Raw genomic sequence first — 20,094 nt, 5'->3', positions numbered from 1 at the left:
CCAGCTTCCCTTTCCTGTTTTAGTCTGACTCACTGACACAGAGTTTAGAATAAGACCAGCAAAGATTTCAGAGGTATATGTGTCCCTGCAATTTTTTTCTGTCTTTCTTTAAAATTTACTGGATTTCAGATAAATGATTTACTATTCCACTGGTTGTCTGAAGCGAAGGTAGCTGGGAAAAACTGATAAAACTAAATTCAATGTTTCGTGCTTTTAGGTGAAATTCCAGTGTATGTTACATACACCAAACACTCTAAAAATAAACAGACTACAGAGCAGCCCAAGAGCTTTCTCATAAACCTGACAGTAGACACATTTCTGCAGGAGAAACATGAAACCATCATTCAAAACAACTCCCAGACCTTGGAGCCATTCCAAAGGAAAGCTGAGTACATTTAGGGAGCTTCATACGTTGAATGATATTGTCCCACCTAACTCGTAGGTGTCTACACCTGAGTTAACTGCCCCGCCACAGCTTGTGACGATCAAATCAATGAAGTTTAATGGACAACATATTAAAAAAATGGGTCCTTACTGGAAGTATAAGATCAATCATATCCCTGGAGTCTGCAATTCTAATAGCTGTCCCATTGGGCTGAGGACTTATGGGCAGTAAGAAGCAAAGCAACCTTTTTGGGGAGGTCCATAAACCAGGATGGCCATGTGGCCTATTAGAGCCATGGAATTTTTTCCAATTACTTAACAAACACACTTATTTCTTTGGCATCTCATTATTATCTTTCCACAACTCATTATTCATCAGTATTTAGTAAGATTTGTGATAGTTGTGTGAAGACTATTCTGCAGCAGTTGGAGGATATGGAAAACATGGAAGGGGAAAGAATGTTAGAAAGAGAGTTGTATGAACTCGACCAAAAACAATGCGTGGCCCTCTAAGATTGTGTGTGGGCTCCCCTGGCAAGCAGGTTAAAACACCTTCAAGAAGAACCCCCTTGCCTAGGAAATGAAATAGGGGGAATGGATCAGTTGAATTCATTAGCCAGGTTGTAATAAATCTAGTTTTCACTTCCTGAAGAGGAATTTTTGGACTGTTAAAACCATATTAGGAAGAAAGTAATAATATAGGTATTGATACAGAACCCAAGCAAGGTCAGACTTCAGTTGTTTTAAGTTGCAAAGGTGAGGCACACCAAGATTTAAATAAGCAGGTTTCTTTTCCCTAGGAAGCTTCAGAGGTTAAAATCAGAACTAGTTAGAGAGCTTTTTATCACTCCTCTTTTTATGAATTTTTTTTTATCATATTATTGCACACAAGATTAAGCCACAAAACGGATGTGACAAAACTGCCAAGATACATTTCAACATCACAGACCAAAACAAAACCTAGAATAAGAAAAAAATCCATCATACAAGTAGAGGAACTTTCACAGGCAGCATACAAATTTTTATGAGTGCTCCAGAAAGCAGGTGCTCTATGTGGCCTCTTCTGATACAAAATTCTGTACCTGCCATACCATGGCTTTCTCATAAAACCATGTTTTAGTGATTCCTGTAGAGTGTTTTGATACATGGATAATGTTTCATACTGCATGCAAAGGCCATAGTCAAAAGGATATTTAAGTCTTTCTATTTTTATTTTTGCTGAAGCTTTCTTATGTTTTGGATTTTTTGCTCTGTTTAGTCAATATAATTCAACTGATATATGTTTATTTAAATAACTGTCCTGAATTTTCTTTCCCTGCACAAATCTTTACATTCATTTTATTTACTACATAAAAATGAGCTATGGATACACCAAACCAGTTCTTTCCATTGCCACACTGCAGTTGTATGCAGGAGGCATACTAATTTTCCACAGACTATTAAAAGGGGTTTTTTTTCTCCATAAGACTTCTTTGTTCACAAAACCTACCCTTCTCTTATGAGTCTCAATTTTCAGAGGATGGACATGGACTGCAGAGTGATATCCCAAAGCAATTTTGTGGAAACTCTGTACTCTTAACTGAGGTTTTTAACTTGCCTTCCCCTGGAAACTAGGTTTACACAATTACACGTCTCGTCCTCAGCTCCAACAAATCTTGAGCCTGTTGGACCATTTCATCCTGCTTTAGTTGAGTGCCAGACTGCTCCAAGTTAATATGTTCCAAGCAATTTAGGGAAAATTGCTGGCAAGGTAAAGAGAAGAGCACAGTTTTGGGTCGATCACTAAGGGAAGTGAAGGAATAGCTCAGCTCTCATGTCCTGATGCAGAGGCCTGGCAGGTGGTATTATATGTAGGTTCGACCAAAACCTAATATATTTTCTTTGCCCAGCCAGAAGAGTCATGGATTTTAAAGGAACTTAAGCTAGCAGATGCAGGGAGGGTAAAAGGAGCTGAAGAAGGGGAATAGGTGACATAGGAGAAATCTGAGAGTCCTGTGAACAGTTTTAGGGAAATGGCAGAAGGGATCTGGAGGGATTACTTCTGTGCATGGGATGTAAAGTTCAATGGCAGGGAGGCAGGAAGGGTATGTGGACTATGCAGACAAAGGAGAAACACAAAAATTAGAAGATCTGTGTCAAGTCAGTGGAAGGACGTCAGCAGAAGATTCACTGAGATTCCCTCTGGGACTTGCATTGTGAAGAGCAGTTATATTTCTGCCAAACAGTTATCTAAAACAGATTAGGGAATTAACAATAGCTCTACCATGGTTTGGAAATAATATACGTGTAGAATTGTTTAAATCAGCCTATTCCCATGAGATTGTTTTTTTTTTAAATGAAGATGCAAATGAAGGGACCAACAGGGCAGATTTAATCACTTCCTGCATATTTTCAATTCTTCCAGGGAGGTCCTCAAGCCCCCTCTACACCAAAAATCATATGTTTTGCATACTATTGTTTAGAATGACTTTTCTTTAAAGTATACTCTGAGTAAACAGTAACTTTGAAAGACTTCAGTTCTGTCTGAGATCTAACAAATGGATATTTTTTGCAGAGATAAGTATGGAGATTTACAGGCTAGAAAGAAAACTAGTAAACTGCAGCATGATATGCCTGGGAGATTAACTGAATTTTAAATTAAGGACCTCTGGCCAGTGTTTCCTCCAAGCACAAAACAAACTTACTAGTGTTTAATAGCAAGGGGGATAGTATATACAGTGCTCATTCTAAGTTCTTGAACTGTAAGAGCATAGCTGGGGATACATTAGGGGGTTAAACAATAAATAATACATATGTGCATGATTCAGTGGAAATTGCACATCATTAACAATATTTTGGAGAGGGTAACTTGCCACAGAAGATATTTTTTGGAGCTGAGAAAAGAAACAAGCAGAAAAGACAGCCTGGAACAAGGGTGACATCAGCTTCAGGGCCCTACAGGCAAAGTGAAATCTGTGCCTGTCCTTGGATGAGTATTTTAATGTACCAAGGTGAGACCATACCTGTCACCTCTTAAAACTGGGAGCCTACGGCAAACTGCCCTGCTCACCCCAGAGCCTCCCTCAGGTGTCCTTGGCATAGACTCGGAATAAAAGACAGAAGATATATGTGGATGCAAAAAATATTGCTCCCTACTTCACCTAAGGCTGAAGAAGGCGTAGCAGACAGACATAGAAAAATATTCTGCAAATAAGAACCTTTTCAACTGAAGAACAAAGAGATGAAGGCAAGATTGTCTCTAAAGCCATTAAAAAGGGGGAAGTGCTTGCAGGTGAGAGGTTTCTCAAAGCCTGCTGAGTACAGAAGTCATGCTCATTTTTAACAGTTTCAAATTAATAACTTGAAATGAAGAGAAGCAGGAATTATCGTTATTTCATTGTTCAGGGAGCTTTGTACTGGAAATTAAGATGCTAAATTTATGTTGCATCTGTACATACACTGGAGATTCCCAGCAGCTCCCAGCTGTACCTGGGTATTGTGCTGACCAGGAGTGTTTGAGTGCCTCCTTGCAGTACCATATCCTATTCTGGGAATTCTTGGCACCACTATTAATTGTTGTGCCCACATTTCCTGCATCTCTGCAACTTCAGTCACAGAAAACCACTGCAAACCCACAGATCCTTCAGAAAAGACTTCCACTGCTGTATAATGGAAGCTTAAAAATGTTGTATTGTTTAAATAAACCAAAAATAAACTAAATAAACTAATAAAATATAATAAATGGGATGTTTGGGATAAGATACAGCTATTTAACACAAAGTGATATTTATAATTACTAGGGATGAAAAATTGCTAGGATATGTGGGCTGAAGGAGAAGTTTATATAACACAAAATGGAATTGATGCCAGTGGGGGAAAATATGTAACTTACATAACAAAAAAATACTCCAGGAAGCAAAAAACCTCTTGTATCTGTAAAACCATGAATGCAACAGTCTCTGCAGACAAACATACCCATTTGACACCCCACATTCCAGAATTCTTGAGGATTATAATTTGAAGAGGTCATTCTTGTTCCTCTCGGGTAGATTCTTGTAATAAATCTTGTAGTATGTGAAATAAACTCTTTAGCTTAAAAAACAGAATGATAAAAGCTTGGTAAGAAAAACTTTGATATTAAAAAGAGTCTATTCAAATAAATAACAATAAAAATACAATAATCTGATCCAGCAATTTTTTTTAACTCAATATCATAACAGTGTATTCTATTTTAATATTAATATATGTATTATATAGTAATATACCGCTCTGAGATACAGCTAAAATCCTATTTTAAAACTTCAATATTTGACTCATATTGCTGTGCAAATGCAGACTTATTTTAAAAGTTTAATAACCAAGAATCATTCCTTCACTGAAATATTCTGTTTCTTCACCTCTTTGCCGGGTAAATATACGATTTTTACACTAATGCCCACTGTGTTCTCATGGAAAACTAAGACACAAAACAGGAAAATGCTCAAAAAGCCCCCTCATGCCTTAGTAGCTCAATAGGGAAAAAAAAATCACCCTAAGATGATCTCAGCTTGTTTGCTGTTTTGAGGATTAATAAAATGACTGAAGAATATCAAGACCAGTGCACAGCACACTTTTAAATGACATTTAAATGGTTTTTAGTAAGCCTCAGAAGATAGTAAGTGGGTTGGTTTTCTTCCTGCTAGCAGTGTTCCCTCCCTCCTCGTATGTAGGCACAAACTACTCCCATGTGGGAAACTTCAGGCGACTTCTTTCTACACGATTCCTTTCTAGTCATTAAACGAAAGGTTTTTCATTTTCCACCCTGATCCTTTCCATCATCCTTTAACCCTATTTTTTGGGGGGGTTTTGCTTGGTTTTTGTTTGGTTTGTTGCTTCTCTGATTGGGGTTTTGGCTGGGTTTTTTTGTTTGTTTGTTTTCGATATAACTACTTTTATGTTCACTAGATTGCCAGAGGAGCCAGAGAGGACTGTCTGTTGGCAAAATCCCACTTGTTTTGATGCTGTTCAGCACCATTCACCCAACCAACCACTGAATCACCTCCACAAAGCGGTGGGTGGCAGCTGGGGTGGCAGATTCATTGTCATGGCCACTGATCTCTGTCCTTAACGCTCCCTCAAGGCTCTTGGCAGGCAGCTGGAGTTCAAACAGCAGCAGCAGCAGAGGCTGCGCTGTAGTGGCTGCACCAAATGGAGATGCTCCAACACAGAATGAGTTTTGAATAACCCAACTTGGCTGCTATGAAAGGTCTGGTCCAATGGAGCAAACTCCCTTCTCTGGGATTTATCCATTCTGTCAGTCTTATCTGCAGCTCTCCCCAAAGCCAGGGGGGCTCCATGCCCAACTCCAGTGAGTGCTGAGACCAGACATGGAAGGGAGTGTGAAACCTATTCCATGTGTTTTCAACTATTGGCTATAACTTCTAAATTATTTGATGCAGAAAGCAATTAATCAAAAGGCAGCCATACATTTTATAGACTGTGTTAATATTTGCTCTTATAAAGCCACGTGAAATTAAAAGAAAGTTGCATTTCAATTTTCCTCAAAAAACCAACTGAAATAAAAAATCCAGTGCAAAGGACATTTCTAAAACAGTATTGTAAAAACAACCAAATAAAACTGGACAGTATGTGTTTCATAAAATTTTAACCCTTCCAATGCCCTGACAGTGAGCCATAGCAACAATGTAACTTTTAGCTGAATAAATCATAATAAATTACCTGAATGTTTTACAAATTTTCGTGCTTTAGCCTCTCCAATTGAATTATTTTCATAGCACTTCTGATTCTGCAAGGAATGCTCAAAGCTCACAAACTTTGAAGATTTGGTATAAACCACAAGGTCTGACAATGCAATGGCAATTTTTGGCTTCTTCACCTAATAATCATATGAATAATGGAAAAATAAAAAAAGTCACAATTTTCATATTTCATTATTATTATTACTATCTTTAATTCAGAGAAACTATCATTTTGTATTAATAAAGTATGAGAAAATGTGTCACAGTTAATGAATTTATGATTTTTGATAGTGAGAGTTGACACAGTTAGAGATTATTAAGGTTATTGTGTCCATGTTTATCTCAGCAATTGTAGGGTGAATGGAGAGATGCTGCCAGTGTTCTTTTGGATAGCTTTATAATTGTCCTAGTTCTGAGATTGGTATGTAAATTAACATAATTTTTCATGGCTTTAAACATCACTCATTTAAAATATACATCCAACTTTATATTCATAAATACATAAAGCACTAGAAAAGATCAATAGCATAAGGTCAACTACAAAATGTAGAACAACAGGAGAATATTTTACCGTGCCAAGCAAATTAGACATAGGAATATTCCTCCAAGCCTCGCTCTGAAGTTAAGAAAAGTCTTTTCTTCTTAATTAAGACAGAAAGTTCTTTTGCCAAAATCTTTGTTTAGCCTTGCTCCATTACCAAAGCAAGCAAAAGCAAAGGGACTGAGATTTTCCCAGGGTCTTCTCTCTCACTGTGAGGCACTTTGTGACATTTTTACTTAGCATCACTTGTGAGCTAAGCAGGGGCAGTACCCAGCAAAGAGCTGATGATGCTCGTAATGTTTACAAGGCATTAAAGCTTTTGAAGGCAAATTCTCACCTGACAAAATAATAGAGATTGCCTGCTCATGGCTCTTAAACTATGCAAAGTTCAAGTGCATTTATTATTCTGGGGCTATGTCCCATGAGGAGCAATAGGAATCTACTGTCACAGAAGTCCTGAAGAACACAACTCTCTGGATGTGGCAGGCAGGGACACTGGCAAAGCCAACAGCATCACTGGGGTATCCTGGCTGTGGATTCCAATGCTCTCCCACCCTCCCATAATGGGATCTCAGGATAAATACTCCAACAGAGTGGAATCCTGGAAATCATTTTCTCTTCTGCCTGTGAAACATGACCTGTTGTTGCTGCTCTTGAGTATGTGGTGTTTGTTCTGGTCTCTGACATGATCTTACAAATATATTTGACCCTATCATCTGGAAAGTTGGCCTTTCCTCTTCAAAGAGGACTCCATCCTTCCTCAGAATTTTTCCTTACTATCTCTCTTCATCAGGTGGAAAGAGAAAAAAGCAAAGATCTTGACCATCAAATCGTTTAAAGGAAAGGGACACAGAATAAACACTGCCTCTCAGCAAGAACACTGGGCTCTGAGGAGCACTGCCAGTTTACCCACATTCAGGTAATTGGAGCATGATGTGGAACAGTGGCTGGATACAGAGTGAAGCCTAATGTCTTAAAAAACTTGAACAAAACACTTTGAATCCTGATGATGCACCAGATTCCCATGGTAGAGAATTATACTTGGTTAAAAATATGAGTTAAGTTCAATTTGACTTTCAAAAAGATCACATCCAATTTTTGCTCTCTCTTTCAGAAATAATACTTAATGTCAAGTCTCTGCATGAAAAATGTAAAAACACCTTTTCTATTCTAAGTGTTGAAAAATGTTTTAGCACAACCAGACATGGTTATGCACCTAATTTCATGCATAAATCCAGAACAGAAGAAAATAGGGGAGTGGGAACTCTTCAAGATCTCCAAGATAGACCGATGGACTTCAGCAAAAAATAGTTACCTATCTGTCATCATCAAGAACTGCTACATGTGTTCTCCATACATAGCTCCAGGAGGGCCTTGGGACCAACAAAATATTTGGACAACTTCACCTTAGATCTACTGTGGTACTGAACACCTGGGACAAGCACAAGACTTGAAAGAGGAAAACGCAGTTGAAGCTCAAGGTGGGAGCACAGGGAAGGGTTGCCTTTTATTTGGATGCTAAAATGTGGTCCAGTTTGGAGTTTCTTGTAAGAAGAGGAAAACTTTGAAACCTTGAGCTAAAACATGTCGTTTCAAAATGCATTGCTCTAAGTTATTTTAAAGTCTAGCTTTTAAATTTAGTCTCTATTTTAGGATAACATATTCCTTCTTCTCAAAAAAAAAAAAAGAAAGAAAGAATAAAAAGGAAGCTGACATACATCTATGTAATTCCTATATTCAATCAAGACAAAAGTTACCTTTGACTTTTTTGAAGGTGGCGGGGATGAAGTTCTGCGACCTCCTTTTCTTTTGGAGGGACTCTTGGATCGGTAAATAGGGGTTGTGTCATCAGTCTCTTCGTCAGACAGCAATTCAGACTCAGATATGTCCTCAGTGTCAGCACCAGTCTCAGCAACAGTCTCAGCACCAGTCTCAGTAGCCTCAGCACCAGTCTCATCACCTGTCCTGAGCATACCTTCTTCAATGGTTCCAACTTTTTTATTTTTTATCAGAACTTTGAATTTTAATGCCTGTAGAAAAGAGGTTAAACAGCAGTAACCAGAATTTTGTATGGATTAGTAGGTTTTTATCTCTTGGTATTGTTTAACCCATGTTCAAAGTTGTTTATTATGTACAATGAAGTGAGTTAACAAAATGAAGTAAAGATAGATATCAGTGAGGCAAAAGCCAAAAAGAAGTAAACCAAACAGAATCTGGGGATCAAAGCACATGACAGAATGTGACTATCTAAACCCATGACAAGAGAAAAGGCTCTCCACCACAAATACACAGATGCTGAAACCATGAAAAGATAAAAGTAGGAAGTAAGTGTCAGAGGTGATGGCCAGGCAAGGCATAGAAGGTATTTTTTTTTTACTATGCATAATATAATCTTAAATATATATATATATATATATACTTAGAGACATGTATCTGATGTTAATTTGGATGTTGTTTTAGCTATTATTGCAGCTGCAGAAAATTTTTTGCCTTATCTGATTACTGCATTTGTGCATATCTGTCTAGTTTACCAGATTAAAACTTTTTTGTTATTTTACAGTGGATCCTCATGCTGATCTGCTCAGGGAAGTAACAGAGTTTTGTGAGTTTGCTTAAGCAACTTCTCTGTTTTTAAATGGGCACGTTTCAGCTTCTGTAACATAAAATGTAGGGGAAAAAAATCACTAAATGAAATAAATTCTTACAACATGTCTTTCACCTATGCACCTGAATCCTATGAACAAATATTTCCCTTAGATTTATGAAATAATATTCATCGTAAAGGAGCTATTATTTAGCAGACATTCACCTCTACAGGAACTGTGAGTAATAGGACTTACTATCATTCTTGAATAAAGTGATCCACAAAAATATTCCTTAAGTTTCATAAGCACTAGCGAAAAGGAAGGTTACAGAAACAGGGAACATATAATCTCACAGTAAATGAAAGGTAACCGAAACACTGTATTTTAAGGTATCCATTAAGTAAATATGAAAAGTACAGATGATACAAACATATAAAACCAAAGTTCTGTAATGGAACCCACAGCCATAGGCAAGGAAAGAGACATTCCATTTATTTACATGGCAATCTCCATTGCTCATAATCCCCTCATCACTTCACATCTTGTATTAGTAGTTTGCCAGTGTGCCAGTGGAATGAGATACCTTATGCTTAATATCTATCAATGCCATGCTACTGTAAGATTTGATTAGTCTCTCTGCACTGGTGACTCAGAATAAGGATGCCCTTTAACATTCCCTTCATTTCTTATTGATGCACTCATTTTTTTCCCCCCGCGATATTTTTAGGAGAGTTTTAATATGATTAATGCTGCTCATATTTTTTGAGAGTTCTGAATTTTCCTTTGCATGTTCCCATTCCCCAATATTTAAAAGCAGTTCTGTCCACTTTTGGTCTTGCGTTTTGTTATTCAGAGGTAAGATTTAATCCTAGAAATTTAAAAAAAAAAAAAAAAGGACCTAGTATATAAGGAAAGAAAACCTTTCTATGGCAACATTACTGCCTCCTATATGTAAATTTGCTTTAAGTAAAAAAATGCCATAGTATGTGTGTGTGAGCCAGTAAAAATGGGTCCTGATGTTTGAAGTAAGTTTCTAAAGCTCTGTTTATGAACTATTAGCAAAAATGTAAATACCCTGAGGAAGGAAAAGTTTTTTAAGGGTTTGGGTTTTTTTCAGTTTTCTACAAAGATAACATTTTAAATCACAGTTCTATTTTCAAAACCATTTACAGAGAATACTCTAGCAATATGAAATTTTGCTATTATTTGGCCAGAAGCAAATTCCAGTAATAGTTATCCCAAACCATGGAAAGTGAACCCTGAACTGAAAAAATGACACATCAAGGATTTTAAGTCTGAACTTCAAATATATCTTCAAAAAAACACCCTTATAACAAATGTATGGTTACAAAACCAGTGACTGTGTGAAAATGGAGCTCTTTAATTGGTAATCAGTGGTGCTAAACACACAGCACCTTGTTCTCTGAATGTCCAAGTCTTTTAGAAGAGCTGAAAAGTCTTTTAATGAGCTGAAAGTCTGAACATTCATTATAACTTCTCCTTTCTAGTTTTAATATGAAAGGCAAAATATGTTAAAAATACATTTGCTATGTGCTTCTATATAAACTCTAAGCATAATAAAAAATTTAAATATGTAAAACATAATAGATCTTCCCTAGAGCACAATGGGACTTCAAGGCTGGCATAAGCAAAAGTCTCCAAGTACCATCAACTGGAACAAATATTTACATAATTAAATGAACAAAATTTATTTCTTGTACATTCTGGTTAATGTGATGTACAACACAAATCAGAACAGCCAAAGTTGACTCCAAGACTCCAAGACAAAATCATGGATTTTGACCAGGCAAACCCACCTAACTGAGTACTGTAACTAATGTAAAAAAGGACAAAATTAATTCCTCAGAAATGTAGAGAACAAACTCTGGTTTTGCATGATGAGTATTAAAAAGAGAAGAATAGTTTCCCTTATTTAAATTCTCCTAGCCAGCCCTAGGTGCTTAGTTAGTGGAATATCTAATCCTGAAAACCTTGCTAAGTAACAAGGTTAAAATCAATTTAAGTTTTACATAGTTTTTTATTTCAAGACTTATATTTATGCTTTAAATACTGATATAGGGTGAAGATGCAACATCTCCTGTGAATTCTAACATAGGGAAAACTTATAAGACAATGACAAAATTTCCTAAGTACAACTGTTAAAAACACTCAACACCAGCATTCTTCACTGATTCAAGAAGAGAATCACACTTAGTAAAAGTGAGAATGGATGCCTTTGTGGCAGCCTTATAAATCACAGTTATCAGGATACTTGAAATCAATACTACCATCAGTGTCTGAACTCTACTTAAACAGATATTAATTATATCAGGAGTTCCACTTTCCTGTCTCATTACAAGTTTTCATACCACACATTTACCCAGTGAGAAGACCCCTGCACTGAAAATTACAGTCCTGTATTGTGCTCTGTAATAGACTTCATGTAAGTCTGATCCAAGGCTAAACAGCTGTGCCATATTAGAGATGACATTCTGACTAGGCAACTAAATCTCTGGTGCATGGATTGGAAGGAAATCCAAAGGATCATTACTGAGAAAGATGGTTACAGGTTGGCCAGGCTAATTAGTGTAGTGTGCTCAGGGCCTTCATTCACAAATTCCCTACCACAGTTCAAGGTTCCAAGAAGATACCTTGGATCTGATTTTTATACATCAGATAAACCATCAGCCTAAGACCTACCTGATTTATGATATAAAATACGGCAATTTTTTGTTTTTAATTATCTTCTGAAGTTGTTTAACAATACAGGAAAATTATTAACAAGAGACTTTTGCATGTTTAATACATTTGTGGGAAAACCATGATCCCTGAAAAAGACTGTAGAGTGTAATGCCCATAAATGGTAGAGGAGCTGGATGAGTCTTCTGTAAGTTCTCACCAGAACCTAGAGAATCCAGAAATTTTATAATAAACAATACTGATTTTCTTATTTTTGAGGTCATCACCAAGGCATGCTACATTTTCAACATCTTTCTTCTCATTTTTGTAAAGAATTAATGCCATAGGCAGATTGAAAGGCAAAACAGTGGACTAGAAATGTTTTGACTTGCTAAGAAGAAAAGATATTCCTGATGCAAAGACTTGGTCGAGACATTTGCATACTTGACTTGTGGGTGAAAAAAATAGGAATGAATCTTATCACTGAAGCAACAAAATTTGACATGCTAAAGCAGCCTTGGTCTTGAATGTCTCAGTGAAAATCTTCGTGTCCTGGTTTTTCAATAACAAAGAAATAAGATTATAAAACCCTACAACGTTATACAAGAGAGACAAACATGGGGATGGTTAAACTGAACATTGGTTCCTGAACAGCCACAGGTTAATGTGACCATTACCATTTTGTCAGAAGTTACAGTTAGTCAGTAAGAATCTATTTGCCACAGGTCATAGACAGTCAGGTACAACTAAGTTTTGAAAGTTTCTCGGTGCAACAGGTAGGAGGGAAGAAAGTGCAGTAGCAATATGAATCTCTTAGACACACACTCCATTATTATATCTAGATGTTGAAGATTTCAATACTTGGTTCACCAAGACTGGTGCATTCTAGAAAAACAGACACCATGACTTTAATAACTCTGGGGAAACCTCGGCAATCCTGGCCAGAAATGCTTCTGAACCACCACAATGCAGTAACTGATCTTGCAGCTGCGTGGTAAACATTAAAGAACACGTAAAATAACAGTAGTTGCCACTTCACTTTCAGTTAACAACACATCAGTATCTCATTCCACTTTTGTGACAGGAAACCTGCAAATAATGGAAAATTCCTAAGCAGCTCATGTATATATCCTGTCAGCAGGCTAAGGCAGTTTGATGTGCTACAAAAATAATTGAGAAACAAACCTTCATCAAAAGCACCAATGTGTTTGCATTCTTTTCTCTGTGTTACACTGGAGGCTTACTTATTTCTTTCAGTAGCTGTCAAACTTCTTAGAGAGGAAGGATACAGCAGGGTAAGTGAAAATATATCTCTTCTTGGATTCTAATATTTTCTAAGTTCAGCTACAGACTGCATATGACACTACATTCTGTCACTTTATATCAGCATATCACCAGGACTGCTGGTGCAACTGGCAGGGATCTCTGGCACCAGCCAGTGATGTCAAATGTAATTTAATGTGGGAACTGACTCAAAGGACCTGATATTCCAGTGAATATTAAAGGAAGTTCACAAAGCCTCTTTAGGAGCAAGCACCATAGTGGCCAAGATGTGAGGAAAGAATGGCAGTGGGTCTTTTGCTTTGCATGGAAAAATATCCTCCTGGGAAGGAGGTGGAAGAGATTGGTGAAGCTTAAGAGTAGCCTCAGTTTGTCATCGAATAAGGGGCGTGTGAAAGGAAGAAAGAGAGCAAAAGTCTTCCCTTCCCTTTCTTCCACGTGTAGGAGAAACAACTATATGTTGAGATGCTACAGAATACAGTAACATTCCAGGAAATTAACAGTACTAGTATAGTCAGCTGGAAGGGTGCATATATGGCTGAGGACAAAGAATTAAAAAACCTCTTTTCCTGAAATTTTCTGGTGGTTTTTTTTTCAGGGCAAGCAAGTGTTGAGAAAAAGCAATAATGTTCAGTGATCATCCAATTTTCTTTTCTGGACCTCCTTAAACCAGGTCTTATAAAGGTCCTCTTGGACCTTTCACTTAGGCTTGCAATGGTAGGAGACATCACTGCATGACCTGTGGTCCCTAAGAATGGGTTTGCTCTGCATTTTATCCCTCCTTCCTGATGCACACAATCATCTCAGCTGAGAAAGGTATAGCTCAAAACCTACTTAGAAAAGGGATTAGAAGATTGACCAGACAACAGAGGGGAAAATAATTTCCATCGAAGTCTTCAAAACTCCAAGATCTAAAAAGAACCTGTAATTGGCAGAAGTTTCTATGAAGTGTTTGGAGAAACTTTGTGGTATCCCACTTCATGAACACTCAAGAGAACCATTTGAAGGACACTGAGATGGTTTGTTCCCTTTTCTTACCAGTGCTCCATCTTGAAAAAAGTGGAAGAGTAAACTATATAGGTGACAGGTTGGGTTTTTTTACACTAACTGAGAATCTTTCTCACAAATAGCATTTTAAATTCATCATTTATGGTTCTGTAACATCTCTTTTGCACAGCTTCAGTGAAGCAGGTTGAAGACCAAGTTCAGCATCTGACTTACTCAAATGATAATGATTTTACCTAGGCCTTGAATATACACAAGCTTTAAAGATGTGATGTCACTAAACTCCTTTTGAACATGGACCAAAAGTGGTTCTTCAAAAAGATGCTCCCCAAAAGTCAAACTTATTACTCAATTCACAAATTCAGTCATAGCTGCATATTTCCATTGCTAAGTAAAATCCTACTGATTTTTCTTACATCCTTGATCAGGGCAGCTGGGAGAAATGGAGATGATCCTAATTTTTTTTCATTCTCAAGATAACAATTTATTAAATTCAGACTTTTGTAAACACCTGAGGACAGTGGTATTATTTAGGTAACCCTTACCTCTCATGTAGATGTGGAACGCATCTCACACAACTTTAATATATTAAAAGTTCAGGAGAATGAATCTCACCTGAACAGCATTTCCAGCAATGCATTTTCAGGCAAAAATTCTGCAGGGCTGACATATGAAAACTTTAAGCTATGAAAATATGAAGTATGAATTCCCTGCATCACAGTAACCTCATGGTAAGGGACATACCTCTTAAAAAGTAATATTTTTAATTATGTGATTCAGTGACTCCACGATTCATATGCAGTGCAGTGATTTTGTGCTTGCTACAGAGAACATATGATCCTTGGACATGTAATGCACTGAATCCAGTCATGCTTTGAGAAGCTTCAAAACAAAGTCTCCTGTTTAATACAGGTTATATTTTTTCAAAGTTACAAAAAAACTTGCAAGGTTTCAAAGTGACATTGGACACTGTGATATAAAAAGTGTAATGCTACAATCAAAAAAAAACTATGTTGGGTGAGAAATTTATATAATAAATATATTTATAATTACATTGTTATGGAAATATAGCAGTATGCATATTTCTTTAGCATATCTTTTGGACACGTCTCTTCAAAAATTCTTTTCCTTGATAAATTTTTAAAATTCTTGTATTCCTTTATGTGTATTTTTTTTTCTTGTGACAGTGTTTCCTCCCCATATTTTTATTTGCATTCTTTTTCAATTACTGTAAAGCAAAAAAGGTATAAAATATATCTATCACTGGCAAGAGCGACAAGTCTAAATAAGTATTTTGGATGTATGCATTGTGCTACAAGAGATTAAAAAAAACTTTTGCCCTTGAAAGAAAATTGTGTGCAAAGACTGGAACAATGGGAATTTATTTGTTTTAGTTAGCAATAAAATTTTCAACACCCATCTAATTGCCTTTTCTGACTTCGTATCCCAGGGGTCTGAAGCCACCAGCTGAGAAAGTCTTAGGGAGAAACACACTGAGAAAGAGAGAATGTCTTTGCAGCAGCAGAACTCAATAAGAAAGTTTCATCATCACAGTTATTGTCAAAAAATTCAGATTCAGGTTTCCATTTCAATAACATGTTTACATTTCAGGAATTTCCTTCACTTAAAACAACAAAAAATAAATGAGCAGATAACAGATACGCTAACATGTATCTTTTCATGTGGCTTTTCTGTGCTGTTTAAATATTGTTTTGTTACTATCTGTGATCTATTTCAGACACAAGAAGTGTTCCATACATTCGATTGTGGAGAACTAAAAAGAAACAAACCCCACAAACAAACAAACAAACAAAACACATCTTTTTCCATGTCTTTCATAGAGAAAAGTGCAATCTTATTACCTCAGGAGAAGGTAGTCTAGTCATCTCTGTCTCACCACCAATTGGTGAAGAAAGAAGCTTGTCACCTAGAATACTTTTTAAACAGTCTGCCATTACTTCCTGTTGTTTAGGGCTGCAGTGGTTCTCCAAAGACAGCACAAGTGGATAGGCAGATGACTGAAAACATAATTTAAAGATTTTATTATTCATAAATAAAAAGAGGATCACTTGCTTTTGCAAAATATCTTACAAAAGTTCCCTTACCAATCTGTATTTTCCTTTTTTTTTCAAATGTTCAGAATATAGGTCAGTTGGAACAACTGTGTGTTAATAACACATAATAAATGCTCACAATATTTATGGAAAAGAGAAAGTACAGTTGAAGAAGAGAAAAATATATCTTTGTGATGTCTGGGGGGGTTAAAACACTGCTAAACATTTACCTCTGTGTAAAAAGAACTGATTGGTTTTTGAAAGGTAAAATCGTATTCTAAAATTAAAATCGATGAAGTACAGCAGGATTAAATGTCTTTTGCTTTAGTTTATGACAGATTTTAACTGATGATATTTCAAGCTGAGTATCCTTAAAGCTTGTTCAGAAATCATTGCCTTTACATGAACAAGCTATGCTTCTACTTTTTTCATAATATCAGGAAATTTTCTCGGGACTCTTCACACTTTGCTCATCACAGTACTCAAGCAAGACAGGTAAAACAAGGGAAATTGAGTAAAAATCAGAGAATAGCTCAAATGAAACACGTCCATACAGACTGTAAAATTAAATCTCATAAATTGCCAGTAATACTGGTGGCTACCGAAAACAAAAACTCTGAATAAAATCTTTGCTTCAGCAGGACTTAAAATTATCTGTTTCTAAGGGAAGTACTGTGTTTTTACCCTGTCTTCACACTTGTCCCCTGAGCACTTGCTATTAACCACTAATAGAAGCACAGCTGGTATGAACCATTATCTGTTGTGATTTTATCATCTTACTGTAACTTGTCCCTGTGAAATGAAGTTTGCATTATAGTTAAGTAAAATATGTGGTGTATTAGCAAGAGCAGGAGAGTTATATCTAATGGGTTTTGAAGAACAGTGAAGTAAAACCACATTTTTTATTTCACCTTCAAAATCAGAGGCTAATTAAATTGTATAGAGAAATAAGAATAGAAAAAACACAGCTTTGACTAACACTGAGAAGGCTATAAAAATACATGCATAAAAATCCATATAACTGTAGGATCATAGATGTATATATTTAAATATAATGCTGGCCTGAATTCAAGAGTTATCTCAATTTCATTCAGGACTTTATTTGAGCAGGAGTTTTGTCAGAAACCTCTACAAAAGCCTGAGACAGTGCCAAGAACTCTCCACCTTTTGCTGCTTTGCCAGAGATGGGCAGAAGGGACACTGCCCTAACGAGTCACCTGACAAAAAGACATCAGTAGCTGGCAACCTGTATCAGGTTCAAGATTTAAAATAAAAGGAGAGGAAATGGAAAACAGAGTAAGTCTCAAACTCAGCTATAATCTAACATTGTTGTCTATTTCATAAGCTCACATGTAGGATATAAGACAGTCTGATAGCAACAGAAGAATAAGTGAAGTAAAAAGATTTAAAAGATATAAAGGAGTAAAACACCAGACTGATTCTGAAGTAGTTGTTCACTTTATATTCAGTACTTGCTTAAATGATCTTAGGTGAGCATTCCACCTAACAAACTAAGTAAGATCACCTGAATTCTTTGCAACTAGTTTGGTTTATAATCAGTCAGCATGTTTACTCTTCCTTAAAAAAAGATTAAAAATATATGAAGAACAGATAGCACAATTTTCCTGTAATTAATTTCAACAGTGCCCACTGCCACAACAATCCGTTTCCCATTGTTTTACCCTGGAGAATCTCCGACAACAACCACGTCCCCGGGCTTTGTTAAAGCCCCCAGCACATTCCAACCAACTTATATACACAGACAGGTGTGCAAACATACCATAAAGGCATACTTGTCAATCACATGGATTACAGAACGAAATGGAATCTTGCTTGTTAAAGTGTGCCCGTGGTACACCACGGGCTCGTTGTTGGAGCCATCCCAGCAGTCGATTTCCAGGCAACGACATCCTTTCAAGAGAGCACTTCAAAAGAACAAGAGAAACAATTGTTTAGTGAAAAGAAAGATATCAGGCTTTTTTACACAAGTTGCTGTATTTCTGTTTACAAGCCACATCGGTTAATTGCCAAAAAAAAAAAAAAAAGCCTCTACTTTTTCATCGTAAAAAAACCCAAAAGAAATCCTGTAGAATTATATAGATATAAGACAGAGCAATACATTCTGTTGTTTGTCTTAGGTATGTTAGGTAATAAACTATATTGGAGCATTAAAGAGTAAGGGATTACCTGAATAACCTTCACCAAGAAACTAAAAACGAGGGTCAAAGATTTCAGTAAAGGAATTGTGGGATAATGGCAAACTGTCACTTAAAATAGAAGAATAAAAGTTTGAAATGGCCTTTTCTATTACTTTTCCAGGACTTGCCTGCAAGTTTGAGGAACACTGTGCTTAAAAATAACAGCATTGCACTTAGAGAGTCAGCTTGTGCTTGGTCTTTACACAATTCAGTTGTTCTGCCCCCACCCTACTTGTAAGAGGGAGTGCTAAAGTTTCTCAGGTGCCTTAAATTTACTGGTTTAATTTTTGATATGCTAATGGCATCCCTTAAAGGTCTTAGATCTCTAATATTTGCCTTGGAACTAATTGAAACATTTCTTCCAGATTATTTCACTTATTTACCAACCTGTCTCTTACATGCTGCCCTTCACGTTTACCATATCTCAAAGATGCCTCTTGCTGATTTTAGCATTTTCCTCACACTAACATTGGAGAAAGATGAAGAGATGGGGGCTTATACCCTCTTTGTAATTACTTTCAGCAATGCAGTGTTAGCATCATATAATTTTAAATCCTGTGAGAAATTCACTAATGTTTCTGATTATTGCAAGTCATTATGGAATATTCAGAGAGCCACCAAAACAAAAAAAGTTGAGATAGGTGACAGTTTCAACTGCTTTCTTGTCACTAATGTAGTACAAATAATAGGAATGCTGGACACTTGTCTTCCAAGTTCTTAATACTTTCTGCCTCCTCTGTGTTGCTGTTATTACACCATCCCTTTTCTTCTTCCCTTTCTTGGCAATAAGGCATCCTGGTCATCAGGTCATCATCCTCTTGGAGTTATACACTGCAAAGTTTTTTCTCCCTCCTGGCTACCAGAGTGCCCACGTTTTGTTGTTGCTGTTGTTTCTAAACTTGCAGCATTCACTGATCACAGATATCCTTGACATACTCCAACACGCTGTGCCCTTACACCCTATATATTGATCAGATTAGAGTTTGCCTGGGAATTTTATATTTTTAACAGGGAACTATTTATTTTTGCATGGCATGTTGAGATTAAAAACTGATTTAATCGTATACTGTGCGCCATACTATAGATTTCATCTGCTGAAAGGTTGATTTTTTGAGATGTAAGTGAAAAAAATAGATTGTTTCCAGGCTATGAACAGATGGTTTGGCAAGTATATTGAAAAGTCTATACACAAAATAAAATACCACTCTCACATTTTCAACTTGTGTCTGTGATGGCTTTGTTCCTGATTGCCAAGTAGGATTATACGTGACCTAGTATTCATTTAAAAAAACAACCAAAGAATGTTTAAAATATTAAAAATCAGTATCTAAATACCTGGTATATCCCCACAAATGACTGGGTCCCATTAGCTGGTCAGCTATCAAGTAGGTGTTGTGGGAAGATGAAATAAAATAGTCACACAATGGATGGTTCATGTCTTGGTAGATGGTCTTGTGCTGGCTTTTAAATATCGAACATTCGTCTGAGTTCATGTACCTTACAAATCCCTCAAATGACATCTGCTTTTTTTTCCTCACTGAAAAAAAAAAAAAAAAAGCAAAAGCAAAATATCTCTGATGTGAAGCTAAACTGACAGTTTATATACTTTCCATAATTTTGACACTCAGTTCTGAGCACTGCTAAAGGGTA

The 20,094-nt window shown here is 36.5% G+C and overlaps 1 protein-coding gene across 2 annotated transcripts in view; it reads right to left on the bottom strand.

The window, feature by feature from the left end:
* The window catches only part of PLCZ1 (phospholipase C zeta 1), a 47,155-nt gene that overhangs the window by 14,669 nt on the left and 12,392 nt on the right, over positions 1–20,094 (bottom strand). For both annotated transcript variants that reach the window (XM_017823911.1, XM_017823910.1), the window contains exons 4-9: positions 19,780–19,981; positions 18,027–18,171; positions 16,055–16,210; positions 8,400–8,672; positions 6,082–6,238; positions 4,339–4,455 (exon numbers count right to left, since the gene is read on the bottom strand). In XM_017823911.1, the coding sequence (XP_017679400.1) occupies positions 4,339–4,455; positions 6,082–6,238; positions 8,400–8,672; positions 16,055–16,210; positions 18,027–18,171; positions 19,780–19,981 (1,050 nt within the window). The remainder of the gene's footprint in view (positions 1–4,338; positions 4,456–6,081; positions 6,239–8,399; positions 8,673–16,054; positions 16,211–18,026; positions 18,172–19,779; positions 19,982–20,094) is intronic.

Source organism: Lepidothrix coronata, unplaced genomic scaffold (genome assembly GCF_001604755.1).
Source record: "Lepidothrix coronata isolate B3197 unplaced genomic scaffold, Lepidothrix_coronata-1.0 Scaffold107, whole genome shotgun sequence".
In the NCBI taxonomy this organism is placed as follows: domain Eukaryota; kingdom Metazoa; phylum Chordata; class Aves; order Passeriformes; family Pipridae; genus Lepidothrix; species Lepidothrix coronata.
The sequence above is the reverse complement of the archived record's forward strand: the minus strand, read 5'-3'. Positions and strand labels throughout refer to the sequence as shown.